The sequence below is a fragment of the Falco biarmicus genome, chromosome 3 (assembly GCF_023638135.1).
Source record: "Falco biarmicus isolate bFalBia1 chromosome 3, bFalBia1.pri, whole genome shotgun sequence".
In the NCBI taxonomy this organism is placed as follows: Eukaryota; Metazoa; Chordata; class Aves; order Falconiformes; family Falconidae; genus Falco; species Falco biarmicus.
The window spans coordinates 96,182,156-96,204,193 of record NC_079290.1 but is presented as its reverse complement, the minus strand read 5'-3'; the positions used below and the strand labels follow the sequence as shown (position 1 = coordinate 96,204,193).

The 22,038-nt window shown below is 44.1% G+C and overlaps 1 protein-coding gene and 1 long non-coding RNA gene across 3 annotated transcripts in view; one reads left to right on the top strand and one right to left on the bottom strand.

Annotated features, from left to right (window-relative positions):
* The first annotated feature begins 1,403 nt into the window (after window positions 1–1,403).
* The window catches only part of ADTRP (androgen dependent TFPI regulating protein), a 33,258-nt gene continuing 12,623 nt past the window's right edge, over window positions 1,404–22,038 (top strand). The window contains exons 1-3 of the mRNA XM_056332416.1: window positions 1,404–2,013; window positions 9,537–9,671; window positions 11,093–11,194. Coding sequence (XP_056188391.1) covers window positions 1,861–2,013; window positions 9,537–9,671; window positions 11,093–11,194 — 390 coding nt within the window. The 5' untranslated portion in view covers window positions 1,404–1,860. The remainder of the gene's footprint in view (window positions 2,014–9,536; window positions 9,672–11,092; window positions 11,195–22,038) is intronic.
* LOC130146360 (uncharacterized) overlaps window positions 9,354–22,038 on the bottom strand; it is a 28,229-nt gene continuing 15,544 nt past the window's right edge. The window contains exons 4-8 of one of the 2 annotated variants that reach the window (XR_008820873.1): window positions 15,794–21,309; window positions 14,638–15,520; window positions 14,427–14,519; window positions 11,321–11,430; window positions 9,354–10,825 (exon numbers count right to left, since the gene is read on the bottom strand). This is a non-coding gene — a long non-coding RNA (uncharacterized LOC130146360). Of the gene's footprint in view, window positions 10,826–11,320; window positions 11,431–14,426; window positions 14,520–14,637; window positions 21,310–22,038 lie in introns of both variants that reach the window. The other variant, XR_008820874.1, reaches the window with a different exon arrangement.

Sequence of the window (22,038 nt, the reverse complement as noted above, 5' to 3'; positions counted from 1 at the left end):
TGCAAATCACTAATAAAAAGGGCCCTTCCATGCCACAGTCCTATTCTCTTCCTGCCTTTTGTCACATGGATGAGCCTTGACAAGGAGAAGCAGCAGAAGCAGCTCAGCACGGAGGAAGGAGTGACAGCACTGCCTCCCAGAAAGGCTGTAAAGGCAATCAAAACCCCTTTCCTGCTAGATTTCCTAGGAAAAGACGAGTGACATTGTCAGAGTCCAAGAAAAAAAAATATTCCCATCTTTTTTTTCTTTTTTCTTTTTTTTTTTTTTGCAAAAGATTTTCTCCTCCAACCTCAAACCATCACAAAGGGATCTACACCTTAGTTTTTCCTAAGTGAGGCAGAAATATTGTTTGGGGATCATGATGGCTGGAATGCCTAGGGAATCTGGATGCCCACAATCTGAATTAGGGGAGAAGTCAATGAAACACAGGAGAATATTGAAGTGCCTTCTTGCAAGGGCCCCAACATGCATGCACGCCGCTGTCTGAGTTCATAGGAAATCATCCCACATGGAGCCTTACAGCCAGTACCAGGCGGAGGGGTGGGGGGGGAAATCCAAGGGAAAACCCAAAACAAACCAAAACACAGCAGATTGCTCAATGGTTAGAAGGGAAAAAAAAAAAAAAAAAAAAAAAAAAAGAGAACCCTTTACACAGTTTGCTTGGCCAAAGCCCAGCCCTGCCCACAAGAGCAGCCCTTGTCCCCGTCCTGCGTGGGGAAGGTGCGGATGCTGGGGCTTGGTACCTGCTCCCCACCAAGGGCCCTGTGGAACACCCAGGTGACAATTAATGCTGGCAGCACGGCGGTTACCCAGCCTCGAGCCCAAATAGGAAATGCTCTGTGTGTTTTTCCAGGGCTGCTTGGAGAGGCGGGAGGGGAAGGAAAACCAAAAATTTCCACCGGAACTTTTCTGATCACTTCACTTTAGGGTCATGGCATGAGTATCAGTCCTTCTGTCCCTTACCCCAGCCCCAACGGCACGGCAATGTCATGCCAGGGAAGAGGGGCTCTGGCGGTGAAGGGCAGCAGGTAAAGAAGCAGGCAGGTGAGATGCCCTGCTCAGTGCTTAGCTCCAAGGCCTTTGCCCTGAACCTCCATCCCTGCCAGAGCTGGAGCTTTGGAGCGACTCGGGGCTTGGCCAACCTGCCACGCGCGGCTGCAATGGATGGCTGCATGGAGCAGCGTGAAGGCAGCCAAGCCTCTTCCCATGCAAAAGTGTCAACGCTCGCAGTGATTTTCAACCCCCAGGACTTTTGCCTACGAATCCTCTCAGCTTCCCTGCCACCTCCGTAGCCTATCAACAAATCAACTCTTTTTTTTTTTTTTTTTTTTTTTTTTTCCTTTCACAGACCACTGTGTTTCCCACTTCTTCCTTTGGAACAAGGAAAAAACACGGTCACAGAGGCTCCCCAAGCTGAGCTGGAGGCACGGCTGCACCCACAGCTAGGAGCGAGGAAAATGCCGCTTGTTTTCACTCGCTATCCGACGCATGACAGCCCGTTACACAAAATCAGCAGCAAAGCTTCCCCCACTTTTGGCGGGGAGGAAAAAAAAAATCCACTCAAAAACTTATGTAACTCTGCAACTAATCTTTGCTAATCTTGAGGCATTTAAATCTGAGGAATAAGCCTATTCTTCTCACACACACACAGAGAGCCCATCTGTACAGGGAAAAGGGAAACAAATCGAAGCAAAGTTCACAGCCTTGCGATTATTCCCGTTGACGAGAGCAAAGTGGCAACGTGTCCCGAGCTTGCTCTGCAGCAAACCCTCCTGCCCTGCCATTTCCCATGCACAGTGACCAAGGACCTTAAGAGAAAATCTGCTTTTGGACCGATTATCACTTGCTTTTAGCTGAAACATGGAAATCTCTACCCTTGCAACGTACCATTGCTTCGCTTTTGTCTGGTATTTTTTCATTGCCTATTCAATTGCACACATCAGAACAGAAGAGCGGCCATCTGAAGTGTTCCTTTACGGTGGGCAGTGGAAATATTTGACAGTCCTCAATCTGGTAAGCAAACCGTGTTGTACAGTGATACCAATATGTCTATTTGTTTGGCTGCCATCTGTGCCTCAAGACATATGCAGCTGGTAGATTTGCTGCTGTTAAACTGCTTCCTTTAACGGTTTATACCCCACAGGAAACTAAGTAGGGATCCATGCTTGTGCTGTGAAATGTATTCACAGGTTTTATGCAGAAAGAATATTGGCTGGCAAGCTGCTTGGCTTTCAGAAAGTACTCCAGAGCTAGCTGCCTCCTTGTAAAAGAGACAAGCCCTCAGTGAGGAGAGGGGCAGAAAGCTAGCGTATGTCCAGCCAGCACACGTGCAAGTTTGATGCATGTTATCTAACCCTTAATTCAATACACATTATGATGCTGCTTGGAGTTTTACTTCATTTTTTTTTAATAGGTTTTTATGTCCTGTAAAAGACAGAAAAGGTAAAACAAAGCATGGGATGGTGTTAATTTAGCCGCTTGGAGTACATGCTTAGTTTGGCAATCGGTTGAAAGCATGAGAAAGAAATTCCAGCCTGTGGAGAGAGGTGCTTGTGACATTATCTCACGTGTTTTAACAGTGTTATCAACTGCTTGCTGCATTTCATAAAAGTATATAGAAAAAAATAGACCGTAATGTGTTCTGCTTCTCCTAAATATGCTAACATTTCACCAGATAGAAATCCAAACGAAAGCACGTGAGATAGATACCCTGGGGGGGGAAGGCTTGCTCACAGCCCAAGCAGTTCGTTGGTGACTCGTGGCAGCAGTGGCAGTGGGGTGGCAGGACTGGGAGTGTGGAGAGGGTTCCTACAAGGGGAAAATTTCAGGGACACTTGCTAGTCTGAAGGATGGCCACAGGGACCTCCATAGCCTTTCGTCCATTCTTTGTGACCATCAGAACTCAAGTATCAGTAGGAGGTCTGGCCTGGGGTATGTTCATCTCTACTTTTATTCTTCAGAAGGAGATTTCCCATGGTGGAGTTCAATGGAAGCTCAAAGGTTCCCCAGCTCCAAGTGGGGCCTTTGGAGACCCTCAGGGGTTTGGGAAATTTGGGTCCCTTCCAACCTCAACCATTCTGTGACTCTGTGAAATATTTGCAACCAAAAGGCGGTGAATGGCACGTGAGGTGGCTACAACAGCCTGGGCTTCGGGGATCCACAGTGTCCTTCTCAGCGGCCAAGCCAGCTGTGGAAGGATGAAGGCACGTATATCACTGCAGTCAGGATGGCGTATGTATGGTTTGTTGCTACGTTGTCTTTGTATCAGTACTTCTAGGCTTTTTGTGATGCATTAAAAATTAATTTCTCTGAAATGCCAGCGATAAAATGGGCAGGATTCAACAGCCTTAAGGATATTCAGTTCATCTGGCTGGGACATATGTTAGTAGACTAAAACACCACCAGCCGAGTCCCAGGAAAAGGACTGTGTGCCTAGCTTCTCTCCTTGGTTTTTGGGGGAAAGCTGGCCTCATTAAAGTAACAGGCAAAACCGCATCTCCACCCCACCCCTTGGCACCATTATGAGTTCTATCACCCAGTGTATGACACAGCTCTACAGCACGAGATCCAGAGGAGAAAGCAAGAGACCCATCTCTTAGTATCTGGGGATGCAGAAATACTTGTCGAAATTATCATCCAGCTTCCCTTAGTGACCAGCAGCAGATGATCAGGGGAAGACTGTACAAGACAAGAGGACGTGTAAGCATCAAATGAAGCTCCCATGGCTCCACCCTCACGCTGCCATACTGACATACCCCGCCAGGAAATAAATTGAGGCCAAGGTAGCTAATACCTACTCAAAACCTTCCCTTCATCCATCCAAAGGAAAAACACGCCTGTTTATACTTCTGGTACCTTCCTTACCCACGGCAATGAGTAGCACAGGGCAAGCGTGCCTTGTGTGAAAGAGCAGTTCATTTCGTTGGTGTAAACCTGCTTCCTGACAACTGAATCAGATGCCTCTTTACTTCTGCATTACAATTTAATCGCCTGTCCCTGTTCACTTTTCCTTTGTCGCTCATTAGAGACCTCTACCAGGTTTTTCCCCTTGGTTATTCTTTTCTGCAAGCTGGAAGTCCGAGCGTTTTTCATCTCTCCTCACAAAGGGATGCTTCTTTCATTAGAGCATCCTAGTTGCCCTTTGCAGTTGGTTTTCTGGTTTCAGGAAGGGGTAACTAGGGCAAGCGGCAGCGCTGAGCTGTGAGCGCAGCATGGATTTGTACAGTGGCCTAACGGTGTTTCCTTGTCTGTTGTTTATTTCTTTTTAACAATTCTTAACTATTTGTCTTTTTTGATTACTGGTGAGCAAGGAGCTGGCAATTTGAGAAAGCTATCCACAGTGAGTCCAACATTTCTTTTCTGAATTTAGAAGCCACTGTTGAAAAATATATAATTGAAGTTGCTTGGGGTTTTTTGGTTTTGTTTTTGTGTTTTGTTTTTGTTTTAGAATACATTACGTTGCATTTACCAACACTGATTTTTGCCTGCTATTTGATCTTTCAGGCACTCAGTATCCTCAGATTTTTTGACAATTTTGCAGTCAGGCTTCGCTTTGACAGCAAAAAGGAATTAAAAAAAAAAAAGAAAAAAGAAAAAAGATTTACAAAGCTTTACCCTCGGTGTTTGCTCCCTTCCCCAGCTCATTTATGGATCTGCTGAACAGCTCAGGTCTCATTAAATCTCCGTGGGCGGGGGCCCTTGCTCCACTTCTCCAGTTCTGTCTCCCATCTTTTAACCACATACTGATCTGATCCTGACTGGATGGGACGGATGAGATGGAGCTGTCAGCCAGCGGGGAGATGGTTTGGGCTGAAGGTATGGCCTATCTGTCACGCAGAAAATGTGGCAATGGGGGCCAGGGTCTGCAGAATTACTCCTTTAAGGCTGGCAGTCCTTCTACAGAGATGTGGGTTTTTTCAGGAAAGGATTACCAACATGGAAAGGGGTCCAGGGAGATACATGCCCTCATCCCCATTTCTCCCGTTGATCTGGACGGTGCTTGTCAGTATCTCCAGGTGGAAAAAAGGTTCCTCAGCTGCTGCATAAGAGAGGAAGAGGCTGAGAAGGGCTCCCTGTGGGACACAGGGCCTAGAAGAGTTGTCCTATGGTTTGGCATTAAACCACTCCCCATCACTGCTGAAGTCCATCAAGGAACAAGAGGTGGCTGTCAGCCACAGAGGTCCATCAGGTGCACACCCAACGTGTTACATTTCTAAGCCTTTGAAAGTAGCCCCAAGAAAGATCTTGGGATGCCAGGAGGTACCATCCCAGAGAAGAGCAGGCAAAAGCTTCCCACTGGGCTCTGCTGGTTTAGTGGATCGGCCAGGCTGTGCCTTGGAGGCTTCCCCGGGGCCAGCAGGCAGAGCCCTTGTCCAGCTTTTCTGCTTGTCTCCTGCCAGACTGCCAGTGCCTGGCTTCTGGCACCAGCTGGCTGATTCGCTTGGAAATTTCCCCCGCCCCCCCCCCCCCCCCCCCCCTCAATTCCTCTTAGCTCTTTGGAATTGCATTTAAAAATTTCCTTCTGTGGAAAGCTGCTGTGGCCAGCTCACTCTGATCTGAAATGGAAATACTGGGAAACATGACATTTACCGGGGATGGAAATGCAGCCTGACTCCTAGCTCTGCTGGAGGGATGCTGGAAGAATTTCTTCTAGATATGACCCTCTTTTAGCACCTCATTCAATTCCTTGCTAGTCATGTGGCTCTCCCAAGAGAGCTAAGCTCTGACGTTACTCCAGATTCATTTATCTAGTTAATGATCATAGCAATCAAGATTCAGAAAGGAAATATTTTTGTAGTGTAGTAAAAAAAAAAAAAAAAAAAAAAAAGGATAAGTGGGTTTGGTATCAAAGGAGTTCATTGACCGATTATTGAACAAGCAGAAATGAGAGATAAAAACAATTTTGTATTCATTTGTCCGTGACACAAAAGAGTACAAGCTGAATCATTCATCGCCTGAAATATGAGCTCATAAAAATCTGCTCACTGCTGTAAATCTACTAGTACATCATTGCATAATGAGCACGCTGCACCTTTAAAAACTATTAATTGCATTCCTGCCCCATTTTATTCCTTACGCTCTTGTCTCTCATAATTGAAATACTTTTCATCTCTCCTGAAAGATGTTTTGTATTTCAAAATAGACACAGTATTTACTATACATATTTTCCAGGTCTCTATCATGTGAATGGATGTGTCTCCACACTAAATGTTGACTGTTATGTCTAATAGTTGAATATTGGATATCAGAATATTGGATTTATCCCCCCTCAAGGGCAGAGCTTGGAGCCCGATTTATTTGTACTAGTTGGAGATTTCAATATACACATATGGCCAGATCTTATATGCGAAAGTAAATCATGTCAGGTTAGTTAAACAGAAACACCCTTTTGATCACTGCAGCAGATAAAAATTAAGGTTTGTCTTTGTCACTACGACGCTCAGTTTGGAAAATCAATCTGGCCAAATTAAGCATTTCTACAGCACCCAGCGCCATGGGGCTCCGCGGGGTCTAGAGGGGAAAGCAGCATTCCTCCAACAGGGATAATCACATCCATATTCTCCTCTTTGGGTTAATCGTTAGCTTTCTGAACGCTTCCAGTCTTCCTTCTGTTCGTGTGGGAATACATTAGGGAATCTTCTTTATTTACAGCCAGCGGATTTATGTTCCATGAGCGGTCACAATGGATTTGTGAGCACCAGCACTGCTGTTTGGGAAATTCACAGGACATCTAGAATAATCTGATGTTTTCCTGTCAACTTTTTTTTTTTTTTTTAATATCAATAATTTCCCATTAGTGAAGGGCTGATATTTGGATGCACCTTTCCTATAGGAATAAGCCTGGAAAAGCACGGGTTTGGAGCTCTGACTCAACTCTACTTGTGGTGGACCCTGCCAGACTGAGCATTACTAGGGACGGTTCTAGCTAGGTTCAGGTTTTGGCTTGGGAATGACTTGTATATTCTTCCATTGCTCCTGGAAATACAAGATGATCACAAACTGACTGAAAACCCTTTGAACCTGAGGTGACAGTTGCACAAGCAGTGCAAAACCTGGTCTGAGACTGAGTTTAAACTTCTTCAGGAGTTGTTCTTCTCCACGTTCAGCCAGAGAAACGGGTCAGGTTATGCATTCAGATAAGCATTTTCCACACGGAAGATAATATTGTCCTCCCCTGCATCTGACAGAATATTTACCAGGCTGAGAATGTGGCTGTTTTGGGACTGTTTCTTTTCAGAAATGTTTGTTTTAGTTAATTTTTTTTTTTTTTTGGGGGGGGGGGGGCCGGGAAGCAGCCTCTCCCTGTCCCATGATTAATGTAAGGCTGACCATGAACAAGATAATAATAGCCCCATCCTCTGGGAACCAGGCCTCTCCCTAATTGCTTTATTGGCAATTAGTCACCATGTGTCACCAGACTGTCACCACCCTCACGTTCATTTTTCATGCTTTTTATGGAAAGTTACTGCTGACTCTACAGGGTGTAACAAGAGCTTCTGTTTGTAACCAGGCTTTTCTTAGCGCTTCGGGGACTTGAGTCTGGTGGCCTGGCGAGGCCAAGGGCTGGGACAGATGTTTGGGTTGAACGTGTGTTTGGGTCTAGGTGCTGCGCCCCGGTATAGGCTTTTCTGAAAGAGACCCCGTGACTTGGAGGGCTGAATCTCTACTGACCAAAAGTGTGCCTGCAGTTACAGACGCTAATTGTGGTAATGGGGAGAGAGGGAGAAAAAAACCACATTTAAAAGAGCTGGTTTGGGTGCCTCAGAATTGACCCAAACCATATGTGGGTTCTGATGAAGCTGCTTGGGGGGTTTTATGTAAAAATGTGGCTGTTCACCCCATGCTTTTGGAAGGAAACATGGGGCTTTGCAGCTGACCTGGGTGATGCACGACCTCCGATACCTCCCGCTGGGTGACCCCGGGCCAGTTACCCAGCCTGCGGCAGCACGTCCCTGCCTCCACCGCTGTGGGTCTGTGCAGGCAGGGGGGACACTCCACCGGTGGCACCTGGCTGCAGTCTACTATGGCGACCACCTGGACTGTGGAAAGGATAGGCGAGGAAGGATGTATCTTTTCTCTTTGCTGGGAAGCCACATAATGGATGGGGAGGCTTACAGATAACTGCAAGGATGCTTTGGTCAAATGCAAACTACTGTCGTTTTGATCCCCAGGAAGACTCAGTCTCTGCAAACTAAAGCTTGTAGAAACCCTTGTGTAACAAATGGGCACGGCAAAATCGTAGTCCCTTCCTTCCCTCAGATGTTTTGATAATAAAGGAATTTCTGATGAAAAAGCATTGCACTAATTCTGTCCCCTCCCAAGCACCACCCTTCTCGGCTCCTTCAGAAACTGATGAAGTAACCAGCCACAATTTCAGACACTTTGCTCTACATAAATATCTGATTCAGAGTAAGATCATGGCAAAAGAGATCTCACCCTGAAAGCTGTAGCAGAGCCTCTTTCCGTTTAAGCATCACTAGCTGGTCCAGTGCTTGCAGTAGGCTGCACTTCCAATATTGCATCACGCCGGGACAACCCAGCCTGAAAAAGCAGAGGCCACCTCCTGAGTTAACAGAACCGAACTAGACTCAGTGCTGAATGCAAGGGAGCCCGCGGGAGAAGTACTTTTCTGTAGGGTTTTGCCTTTGTGTGCCTGACAAATTGGGTTCAGCTTGAACCGCTGTGTAGCATTAGAAGAGAAAATGAAGTAATCAGAAAAGCAACACTGGCTTGAGCCACAGTACTGTGACAATTTCATACACAATTTGCGGAATTCTGTTTTGTCACTGTGCACATACCTAATTCTTTACCAAATCCTCCTAGCACTCTCCCCAAACAACCCCACCCTCATTGCCTGTAAATGATTTGAAGTCAGAAAAAAAAAAACCAAAGCCCAAACACCAAAACCACCACAAGCCACCCCCCCGACTCCAACTATAAATGGTTTAACTTTCTCAGTTTTACTTAGCGAAGTCTGGATCTCTGCTTCTAAGCACTTGAAATCCTTTCCTGAACCCCCTGGAGTTCAGCAGAAGAGGGTCCGTTTTTGAGCACTTCTACATCTAATTCTCACATTTAAACATTTTGAGCTGCTCAACGCTGAGATCAGCTGCAGCGCGAGTCCCCGGAAAGCAGACCTCGTGTTGGGTAAATGGTGGGAGACACTATCTAGCAATTGCTTTACAGGAAACATTTCCTGGCGTATTTTGTTTGCTCCTGCTCAATATACACTGAACCCAACAATTAACATAGGAAGTGTGAAGGAGCTGGCTTTCAACATGTTCTTCCACCTCTCCCATCTGAATCACATCACACATCTCTTGTTTAGTCTGTTAAATGAGATACTGTTAAAGTTATCTGCTGAACAACTTTATTTATTCAGTCACAGTAAAAAAGATTTAGCCAACAGCTATTTCCCTCACGTGGGCTTGCAGCTCACGAACAAAACGGCTCCCTGAAGAGCAAGAACAGAGTTCATTGAGGAACGTGTTAATGAAAGCTGGATGAGTTTCCCTCATTAGGTGTAATTACTTTAGGTTTTGCAGGCTGCCTTCTATGGGGTGTCCTTCCTGGCTGATGTGTTGAGACTAATTAAGAAACTGCGATGTGCTAAGTGCGTAATTTCCAGCAGAGACCTTCTTTTCAGTGTCCTGGCTTTCCCAACATCCACAGTAAGTAACCTCTGTAAAAATAATGTTTGCATAAATGATTAGGGGTGTATAGCATAACATGCACATGTCCAAAATAGATAACAACTGCGGGCTTTCTTTCACCATTGGAAAATGGATTTGGACCGTTTAGAAGAAGAAACAGTGCTGAAGCCTGTCATGGTTGAACGCAAAGCCTCTTGCACAGGCTTCAGGGTGGCTGTCCCCGAGCGAACACAGCGTGACCCCAAAGGGTGAACGAGATGCAACCTCCCCGTTAATCTCACAGTTCAAATAGCTGTGGATTTATTGATTTATTGATTTAGGGTGCTTCTCTAAAGGGCAGCATGGACAGGAGGACATGAGAGAGTACCTAAGAGGCAGCAAAATCGCACACCTCCTTCTCTGACTCCAGGGTGGCTTTAAATAAGCACTGGAGAGAAGCAGATTCACAGGACAATTATAGGCACAGCCTATGTCAGGTTCATCACAGATCACTTACTCCCTCACTGACAATGCTGTTTATCAAAATGCTGTTTATCTGGTGCTGAGGCTTGGATGGGAACTGATGGGCTACTTATACATGTAGGTACCTCTCTGCATAAGCGAAGCCTGCAGCCACCTCTGAACCCCAAAGGGCTGCTTAATTTTAGTCCATGAGCAGCTCAGCCAGCTGGCTTACTAAAAAAATCCTGCCAGGGATGGAGACAGAGAGACTGGCTGATTTATCTTCCCTGCACAGCAGTATTCATGATGCTGCTGTCATATCCCCCTGCCCCAGGCATCCTCACTGTGCCCGCAGGACAGAGGCACAGGGCAGTCTCATTCTTCCAGCATCTCACGCCCCTGATTTCCAACTCCAAGCACAAAGTGTGCTCAAAGCCAGGCCAGAAATGTGCAAATAAGCTTCCAGGTATCGGTAACCAATACCAGGATTCATTTCCTCCAGTTAAGTTCTCCCACTGCAAATCCTCCTCTGTTGGGAGAAAAATGGGTGCCCACAGTGCAGCTTGCACCTGCAGTTTAGGAATTAGGCTTATGAATTGTGACGGTAAGGGTAAGTTTTATGTGAACGGGCCTACCAAGATCTGTTTTTACTTTGTTACTGAGCATAACAAACACCGTGGCTTGACAGCCAACCCCTTGAGCAGAACTTCTGGACCATCAAAAGATCCCATCTGCAAAGGAAGAAAAAAAAAAGTTTAAAGCTAATCTAGTATTCCACAGAAAGTGTCAGTGTTGGCAGTTTATAAAGGAGGTTTTTCTCGCAGTATCAACACAGAACACTGCACCTCAGAGTAAATTCCTTTCTTTATATTGTAACGTGAGATGCGTGAGTTTGTCTGGCAATATCACCGTTCTTCATGTAGGAGATGTTTTGCCTTCCCAGAAATGAAAGCATTAGCCAAATTTGAAATTTCTTTCACTGTGTGTTTTGGTTCCAGTTTGTGTCTATATCCTTTTGGACACTATATACCTACAATCGGGAGCTGGTTTACCCCAAAAGCCTTGATGGAGTCATCCCAATCTGGTTAAACCATGCTATGGTGAGTAAGAAACACCCCTGCCTCTTGCAGAGAAGAGAGAATTTGCAACGCGTGTCCCACCATTGCATTGTGTCCCTTTCCAGAAGAGTTTCACGGCTTCTTTCTCACCTGCTCCTTCCTACTTACCTGAATCTGATGCTGAGCTGTACGCAGCAAACAGCTGCATGTGCTTGAAGCCACCTCAAGAAGCCTTTTAGCACACAAGGAATGTCAGTGAATCAGTGCTTGTCAAGCCTCTAAAGTCAATGAGGTGATGTGTAGTCATAACCAAAAAAAAAACCACCAAAAAAAACCCCCAACAAACCCCAAACCTCACTTACTGTAGCTCAAAAAATAAATTTCTGCAAACAGAGGTCTATGAAATACAAAATGGCTGGGAGTATAACAAAGCAGTTCTTAATTTTTTTAAAAGGTGAAAGAACCAAAGAACATCTGACAGCTCTACAGCTAATAAGCTAATGTGTGCACAGCTTTGAATAGCTGAATTGCAATGATTGTTTACAGATTTTCTATAAATACTTTCCAGATTTCTCCTTCATTTGCTCTGGCCGTTTTTATGATGTGTTGAATAATCACATATTTCTCATCAGTCAAGTGTAAGGAGCCTGACAGTAACATGGAAACCGTGGGTGGATTGTAAGGTCAGGGAGGCCTCGTGGGGCTAATGGGAAGGGGGAGAGAAGGGAGAGGTTCAGCGCTAGACTGAATCAGAGAAGCCAAAAAGTATGAAATAATCGCATAGAAGGCTCACTTCTCTCCAGCCTCCATTTCTTAAGTACAATGCTTTGCAGCCCGCTGCAGCAGTCCCCGATGCATGTTGAAGGTAAATGCAGGAGGCTTCGGGGTTTCTGGCTGAGGACACTTGGTAAAGGTTTTGAGCAGCCACTTCATTTACACAGGCGTATCCAGATACGTGTGCCCGGAATCCAAACACACATAGGCATGTCCGCATTGCTGATACCCGAGCGATAAGCTGCAGCCGTCGTGCACTTTTAACCTCATCACCTGCTCTCTGCCCACCAATTCATCTCCACCAGGGCCTTTACGTCGCTGCCCAAACCTCGGCATGGATGCAAATGGGCACCGCTCTCTCTCAAAACCATCGGCCACCAAAAGGAAAGATTCCTTGTGTCCTCAGCATCACACTGGTTTCAGGTCTGGGACCTGGTGTGGATGACTGGTTGAAGTTTAAAATGTTCACGGTAGTGGAGGTGGTGGGGAAGGGGAGGCACAGGGTGCAGCTGAGAGGAGATGGGCTTTGCTGCTTGGTTTAATCCCGGCACACAGCTGAGAATTTGCCCTTTCCATTTCCACATTTGTTTATGACATGGGAAGGTTGAGAGGTGCTAGGATGTACGTTTTTATTTCATGTGCAGAAACGCTTTGCAGAAATCCGTCAAACGCGCTCGTTATAAGTTCTTTCTTACCCTACCTACACCTACATTTCATAACAGAGTCATTCTGACAACAACAAAAAGCTTTTCCTTTTCAGAAATGTCAAAAACAGGTGTTAAAAAAAGAAAACAATTCTTCAAAATTATTTTGACGAGAGACAAACTTCACAGAAAGCAAATCTCTATCACAATCTAGTACTTTATTTCTAAAGCTCTTAATACACTGCAGACATCTCATGCTTTACAGACCCTGGGTGGGAAATTTTCCTCCCAGTTACTACTGAGCATAAAACATCTGCCACCAGCACAGACTGATGCTCGCTCTTGATGACCCCCACGACTTGGGACACCTTCCAACAGGTGCCTTCAGGCTTATCTGAGGCATTTCTTTTATCCAACCCAGAATATCTACTGGGAACACTAAGAAGATCCAGGCAGCTACTGACACTTTAAGGGACAATCTCCAAGTTCTGATTGCCAAGCAGACACTTTTTGGGTTCGTTTCCTTGCACGTTGCTACACTTTATGGCTCTGAGATTACAGACATTTCATGGCAGATTGAGGCAGCATCTAGCTGGCTTTGGTGGAAAAAGACATTGGCGTATCAGTAGTAGATGTCAGTGCCATATTATTTGCAGTGGGAGTATTTTTTTTTTCTCGGTCTATTTTAAAGTTGTAAATAAGGAAAGCATATGTTGTTATGTAACTGAAGAGCAAACCTAAAAAATAGGCATGCAAAAACACTTCAAGAATACCAAGCTCCTTGAGTTCGTGGTGATGCTGCAGCACCTTCCTTGCAAAAACTGAACTAGCCATTTATTTTTCTCACATTTACTGCTCTTACAGTGGGAAAGTGTCGTTGCCCACCTGGTAGCCCAGAGTCATACAGAGAGCGTTACAATTTTTTTACATTCTGAGCAGAAACGTTTTCTGTTTTGCACAAAGGATGGCTAATGCAGAAAGGACTCTTGCTCATATTTGAAGGAGGCCAAATATTTTGGACTGCCTGGGTTTCTCTCTTTGCCTTCTGAGTTTAACCCAAGGGCTGCAGCTCAATTTCCACTTATCTCTGCCTGGGATAATTATGTTTTTCCATCTTGATATAAAGCTTTGAGCTTTATGGATGAAAAAAGTGCCCCTACTTATGTCTCAAGCACAATTATCTTACTTGAACAAGATTTTCGAAGTGGAAGACGGCTGAGACAGAAGATACACTGGCCAATTCCTCAAGTGAATTTGTTTATTTCTTTCCCAGCCACCTCTTTTCAAGCAACATCTGGATACTCTCCAGAAGGCGACTGACTGCTGGCGACAGCTTGGATTAAATCATATGCATGTATTATTCAACTTAATGGCAGTATACAGGAACACTACATTTTGAAGGGGCTGACAGAATTGAACGCTAAACAAAAAAGGACAGTGGTGGGTCAGAAGAGATCACTCAAACCCATATTAATCTATAAGAAAATATCAGATACGCACCAACATTGACCAGATGTGTTCACAAAAATGGTAATGGTACAATTGCCTTTTTGTAAAGGAGGTTTATCTTTTCAGCCTGTAAGGCACTGCTGTTGTAAAACACAAATGTTCTTGTAAAAAGCACAATTTTCTTTATTTTCAGGCTGCAGCTGAGTTTAGTTTAGCCATCTCTTCTCCTAATTTATTCTGTAACCGTCTTGCCCTCCCTGCTTTCCAAAAATCAGCATTTTAGTGTCCTGGGCACTTTACTGACATACAGTTGTGAGCCATGCATGTTCTGCAGACCTTGTAAGCTAAATAACTAAGAATAAAGGAGGAGGGATGCTAAATGGAAGCACAGAAGAAAAATTACTTACCTGGCAGACTTTCAGCAAAGATGACAACAGACCCCACAGGGCCTGAGCCTCTCAAGCTCCTTTGCGCTTTGCCCCAAGGTAGCCAAGCAGTATCTGAATGTAAAAAGAAAATGTAAGGGAGTGGAAGAACAAGCTGGGTGCACACAAGTAATTTACCTTCACTGAAGCAAGCCACCGATGCCCTGGCAGTGAGAATACTGGCAAGACTCACCATGTTCCCTCTCATCTTGGAGCTCCTTGGTATCTACAAGCTGCTCAGGCTCTGCCCACCAACCTAAACCACTCCTTTCCCGGTGTGGACACAACTACATCAACAGAAATGTTATTTTGGATCAGTATGCTTTACTTCTGGAAAAGAAAACCAGTTATATGAATACAAATTACTCTCACTCTGTTGTGAGGGCATCTATGTGAAGGATTATATCTATCTACCGCTATTTTAGGAAGCTGCCGCAGCACTAACTAACAAGGGGGTGCAAAATCAGTGTGTGGAGCAGAACCCACTTGTCCAAGCCACTCTAACTGGACTCCTGCTCCAGGAGTGTACACAAGAACCAGCTCAGGCTCATCTTTGACCATCCTAAACGAGTCTCCTTGCAATTGGTATTTAATGCCTAATAATTCTTGCAGATTTACACAAAAGAGAAACATTTCCATTTGTTTGCATTTCACAGCATCTCAATTTTAAGCTGTCTGGCAACCATGGACATCCATAGGCTTCCAATTACATTCAGCTTTTGGCAAAGAAGAAGAATGTGTGTGTGAGGGATATGGCACATGAAATTAATCACCCCACACATCTAAGAGCAAAGATGCTTAGCTTTTCCCAGCGCTACATATCTATTTTTTTTGAAGTTTCCATTTCTGTTGACATAAGCCCATTTCCTCAGGGAGAAAGTATGTGTTTCACAGAGAAATGTTATGGCAGGGATTCCTCCCGGGCTGCTGCTACCCCGGTGTGCACAGGTGCAGTCTCTGTAACCCATCCCACGAAGGAACAGCTGGAGACAAATATTCCACAGCAAAGGATGTGTCACTTCAGTCTCAGGTCAGCTTCCAGCTGCAGTGCAACATCAGTTTCTTAGACTACGTATCTAATGTCAGGGAGAAATGCAATTAAAATGCTGGCATTGACACAGAGACAAAACATTTGCTAGTAAGCAATAGGATATTCAGCCAGGGCCTTATTTCCAAAAATGCATGCGTGCATGCAGGCAATCTTATCTCCAAAGCTCTTTTAACTTTGATCATACAACTGGTCTGACGTTTCATCCATTTTTCACAAGACTGCTTCCAAACCACCTAAACATCTCAGAAAAAGCAGGGAAAAAACCCCAACGGTCCTTTTCAGCTGAGCATGAACGGACCTGAGAAGGGCAGAAGCAGTTAGTAGCTGACAGTTCGGAGGGGAGTGCTGGTGGACTTCAACCGAGCAATGGCTTCCTGGCTGCTGCCACCGCACCTGCTCTGTAACAGGACTCCTTGTGCCTCCTGCTCCAGCCATAAAACAAATTTGTGGTTCCTTCAAAATCCACTGATGTCTGGGAATATAAAAGACAGGTAGTGACTCTAAGAGAGAATTATATGTTTGACTAAATACATCAATGTCCTAGTTGCGCACATAAAATGAACAATAATGCTTAAGCTCCGCCCACCCTGAAAAATAAAAATTAAGAGAGGAAGAAAAATGTGTAAGGACAGATTACAAAAGGAAATTTTAAAGAAGGCGTTTGAATGAAGGCAGTATCATAGCAAAATAAATCAAAAGAGGGAACTTGTTCCAAAATGAAGCCATGAAAGGAGAGAGCGTACAGAGATCCAGAAAATTATGAGGAGTATAAAACTAAATAGAGGTTATGGTGACAGGAAGCCATTCAGTTTTATTATGCTCAGATAACACAGGCTGTAATCGTTTATGAAAGCATCCAACCCAAGGAAATTTCCATAGACAAGAGGACGTTTCCCAACAATGAGCTGAATAACTGAGTGAATACCTCAAGGGTCAACTGATGAACGTGGGCTTTGCGAGCCTCATAAGACAGCACCGAAGTGCGTTTTTACTTTTTCTTTGCAGTAACCTACTGATGGAGAAGATACAAGCATGAGTATTGGCCACAAGTGGCTGCCAGCACACAAGCTCTGTGGGGAATTTGTCTGAAAGGAGAAACACGGGCAGTTTTTCAAAAGCACCCGATGGTGTCCAACTGTGCCCAGTGGAGTTTAGTTTGGCCAGTGGTAACTGTTTGTGAACAATCCCCTGCTGAAGTCTCACATGTTAATGGAAAGCAGACACAGAGGATATGTAAATGCAGACGAATTAGAAACAAACAGCTATGGTCAACTGAGGCATCATTTCCTTCACTCTGGAGTCAAACAGGGTCAAACTGCGACGCACGCGTTAGGCAGACGAGTGATCTCAGCAGCTCTGGGGAGATTATTCATGGGCTTAAAACTCAGCCTAGGCTGGAGCCTGCAGCTGAACACAGACTCTACCCAACCCTGTCTCCTCAGCCCCAGGAAAGTTGCTTTTACTTATATTCTCAACAGCAAAACGAGGATGAAACTTTGAATAAACAGACAAATTACTCAAAATACGGGAAGTAAAAATTCCTTATGGTCTTACTAAACTGTGGAAGTAATATCCGGAGAGGACTATTTATCTCAGTTTAAACTCATGAACCTGAAACGTATCCTGGGAAACATACAACGTAGGGTAGGAAACAAAAAGAAGCAGGAGAATGTCATAATTTCATCCTTCTCCGCAGGAGATGAGTTAACATGCCAAAATTTCAGATAAAGTTCAGCATACATTTAAGAAACTTTGTTCCCCCTGTATTCATACGCCAGAGTTTATGAGCAACAAAAACAATTTTGCAGTTTTATAACTAGTTCAAATTTACCTGAGTTCGTCAAGAAAAAAAGCAAAGAAACCAAACTAAAGTTAAAAATCATAATAAGTGCCAAAAGGAGCCACAGAGGATTTTTAAATCAAATGTTTGGAGTCAGACTTCAGATTATAAGTGCAATTCGTTAACAAAATGTCTCTGATAATTTTGAAAGTCCCATAACTTCTTTCCACTGTACAAATTTTTTTCAAAAAGGCATTTCAAATACTTCTGTCCTTAAAAAATCTGTAAGTTGAAAGCTTTCTTCAACAAACAGAGGCTACTACACAAGTAAATATGTTAATATTTAAAAGAATGTAAGAATAAGTATTTAACAGGATTCCTGGCAAGAGAAGAAAAAACCTGTCTGATTCAGTTCGGTTCACTGATAGCCTGGTCTGTACTCTCAGCTATTGTTTTAGCCTGTTTTCCTTACCTTGGAGTGAAATAGGTTTTTCCTCCCTGTGATAATTATTTTTGACAGTTTCACTGTTTATATGTGAAACTGAGAAACTGTTAATTGAAATAAAAAATGAGTCACTGTTTCCAGCAATTTTTGCCAATGTTTTGATCTGTGTCAATCTGAGCTTAATTATTAAGTTTTCTTTAAAGCAAAAGGCAAAATTTCGTATTTTAATTTGGCCCCATACAAACACTTCACTCTTCAAACATATGTCAGTTTAAGGATATAAAGCACAGCTAAATAGGGTTGAAAGTATATTTAACGAGCACGCACTAGAGACCTATGGTAAAAATAACTTGAATGAGAAAATACATCTTTTTTATTGAGAAAGATACGAGAAGTCTTTAAAGCCTTTCAGCAGATATGATTAACCATGATATATGGTCTATCACTAACGATGCTGCCAAAGTCAACGTCTATCAGCTGTGAGAGGGAAATCATTTGGAAAGCCAACTGCATGTCATAGGCAAAGGGCAGGCTTTGCACCACACATTCCTCTGGTGTCTGCTGTATAAATATGCATCTGCTTTTGTAAACATGCTCGGTTATTCGGTAGAAATTCCACCATGATTTTACCGTTAATGGACAAACTGGGCTCAGCAGAAATACATGAAGTCACCAGCAGACTCTTGGGACAGCAGAAGTGCAAGGGAAGATTTTTCCACAGATTTGGCCTGGGGGTGTATGTGTACATAAGAAGGAAAGGGGGAGGTGGGAGGAGAAAAAAAAAAAAAAAGCTTTATATCCACAAAGTAAAAATGCTAAACCAAACAAATTTCATCCTGGGGGTGCATGAAGCAGCTGAGAACTGTTGTACAAATCTGTCTCAAGAAGGCAACTGTATGGCAAGTTTAAATGGCCCAACAAAAAACACGTCTAGTTAATTTATTACAGTGATTCCTTCTAACTAGGAATAAGCTAACAATCTATTAATAAATAAAATTGGATTAATAGATAGCGAAATATTTTTAAAAGATATGATCATGTGTACAGCACACACTTTAGTCATGTACCAGTGTCACCATTGGACTGGGGAAGAAGGGAGCCTTCCTATGCCACAATGAATTTCTTTCTTTTATTTTTTTTCCCTTCCTCCAAATCAAGATAGATCCAAGACCTTTAAAAAACTGTTCACAAAACTGTTCACAAAAATCCATGCCTGATTGCTTTCGCTGCTCTTGGAGGTGGAAGCACCCCTCCAGGTGGTGGGAAGCTTAGCTTCAAGCCTCTGTAAACCAGGCAGAGCAGAAATTTGAACCTACCCCTTCCACTAAACTTTTGGTTCTTTCTAAAAGCAGCCAGTTTTTCCAGATTTTTCCATAACTTTCAAACCTCCTTTGATTTATGGGCCCCTGAATATTTTCTCAAACTCTGCCATAAGTGGAAAAGCCCACCAAAAAATGACTAGTTAAGCAAATCGGTATTTTCTAAATCAACACGGCATAAAGGGAAGAGCTCCCAACTGTCTTTCACAACCACTACCAGTTTGCTTCCCGTCTGCAGTGCCACTGTGTGTGTTAGAGCCGTGAGTTCCCCCCCGCCACCCCCAGCTTGTTGCTCCCTGTGACCCTATCACGCTGTCCGCATCATCATCATCCCGTGCAGTGCTGCTCACTCCTGTGAGGCAAATGAGAAATCGTAAATGAGGTGCAGAGCTCCGCTTTTCTCCCCTCTTCCCCTTTCCTGAGGGATTCACATATTGTAAGGCAGCACAGAGATGTATGAACTGAGAAAGAGAAGTTGGCTAAACACGTGGAGACGCTGGTGGTCTTAGTCACGATAGCTTGCTCCCGTCACAAGAGGGAAGCCCCCGTTTCTGCATGCTTTCACCCTCTGCTTCTGGACACACGTGCTTGCCCCAGCTCTGGAGTCTGCACGGCCCTTGGCAGCTGGTTCAGAGGAAAGCTGAGGCTGGGCCAGAGATGCCCAGAGGGCACTTGGCAGAATCACAGTCAACTTCTTGTCTAGCTTCTCCTGGGAAGGGCTTGCCCAGCTCCCCTAGGTGGTCACTTCCCTGCTTGTCTGTGCTACATATTTCCCAGTATAAAGCTACGTTTCTCTTGAGGAAAACTGAGCCAATCGCCCTTGGTCCTACCTGCGATGGATGCAGAGAACTTTCCCATTGCAGTTATCACTGCATCAACCTCTCAAGCCTTTGAAACCTCTCTCATTTTCCTTTTCTCTCTACGCGCAACAACGCATTCAGTCCTGATTTCTACGTCTGCCTTTGGGCTGCTTTGTTCTTCACACTTTCTTGCTGTTGGTGCTGTCCTTTTCTGGACATGCTCCAAACTATCTGCACCTGTCAAAATGGGGTACCCTAAATCAGAGGCAGAGTGCCAGCCAAAACCTCATCAGTTCAGGTGGAGCAGCTTCGTTACCTCCCAGGTCTTGCTTACACACAATATTCCTGTTAATACCATCCCAGTACACTACACGCCTTTTCTATTTAAGCAGCATCATATTGCTGACTTGTGCTTATTTAGCATTCCTCTGAGAACAAGAAGTCCCAAACCCGAAAACTGAGCATAAAAACCCCCTCTGCCTAAAAACTGTTCACTTCAACACAGGATTATCTCACCTAGTAACTCCTAGGGCAGCAGTAATACAGCTGGAACAACCAGCTTACAGTTGTTAAAAGTGTTTAAATTAATTAAAAGACTAGCAAGGACATTTCATGAGTCCGAAAGGAATTTTGTAGCCCACTGGATGTCAGATGAAAACCAGGACTTATATCCGCTTTGCATAATGGACAAATGCACCGTGAAAGGCTAAAGCCTAGAAATGAGGACAAAGTGCAAGTTTCCATCACTGCTGTCTTGCATAGGCATTTTGGTTTTATTCAAAGACAAACTATTGACCACCTGTCGAAAATAAACGTCTTTTTTAATCATTCTAAAAGCAGCTTAACACATAGATTTCTGACTAAAAGAAAGTTACAGGGATTATATATGAAAACTGTGTGCACTGAACACATTCTTCTGGTTAAATGAATCCAGGCATCACTTGTACTAATACAACGAGAGCTCTGCTATCAGCCAAGCAGGCTGTAGAGCTGAAGAATATCTTTATGAAACAGAACAGACGAAAATCTTGGTGCCTGTGAGTGTGAGGGACCGGAACATCAAATAAAACTTTCCTATCTCTTTTCTCTGAAAAATGATAACTGAGATGAAAGGGTTATTTTGGCAGTAGGACAGCCAGGTGTGAATAGCAGCTCCTGGGGGGCCTGAGGGAGGACGTGTAGCTTCCAGTGAGCAGTCACTTGGCAGCAGCAGACACAAACGGATGTCTGCCTCTTAGCCAAATAGGTAAAGAATGTTTTCATGCATGCTGTGTGTAGCTCAATGTGCATTTAAAGAATTTCATGTGTATTTGTGGCAATTTGTACTATAAATATACAGCAATAAAACTTTGACACCATACTCATACCAGATACTCAGCACAGCTTCTGACAAATACGTACATTGAAGGTACTACAACCATTCCCTTGGGACAAGAGGAAACGTCTCACCATACACCCAGCAGGCTGTGCCTTCAGGGAAAACCAAAAAAAATCATTAGTTTGGTGGGTTTTTTTCTATTTAAAAGTCTATCTATCTTTCTCTGCTGCCCTCCCCCACTTTCTTCCCCCATCTACCCATGAAACTATTCGCTAAATTAATAGGAATTTTACCAACTGGTCAGCTACAGTTGTTGCTATAATTTTCTCCTGTTGCACCTCATTGACTGGTCTTACTGTGTCATTCCCCAGTGTTGTTTAGCCCTTCTGCCCTAGGTATTGCTACTTAAGACTATCATTTGCTTGCACGGGGACAATAACAAATTTTTTAGTGGGGAAATTTCACCCCAACAGATTATTTTCTGAAGTTGCCACAAATCAGCTGACAAGTTGAGGTGTCCCAAGAACCCCACAGTGTCTGTTTAACATCTGAGCCCAGAAGGATTTTCGCAGTGCTCCCAGCCTCCCCACAGAGAGGAGAGGGGCATCACTCTTGGAGGCAGCTCCCCACCAAACAGTGCCACCAAGGTTTCTGCACTGTGCTGAAAATCCTCTGTGCTCAGACAGTCGCCATCATAAAAGCCCTTGAAACTGAAGCTACTTAATACAAATCAAACTGACAAAAAAAAAAAAGAGAGGAGAACAAAAAGCTTCTCCAGCCAGCTAACTCTTTACTAACTCTTGGCTAAGCTTGTTTGAAGTTCCTTCATCATCTTGAATCACCACTAACTTATGTGCACTGTATGTTTACAACCATGTTTT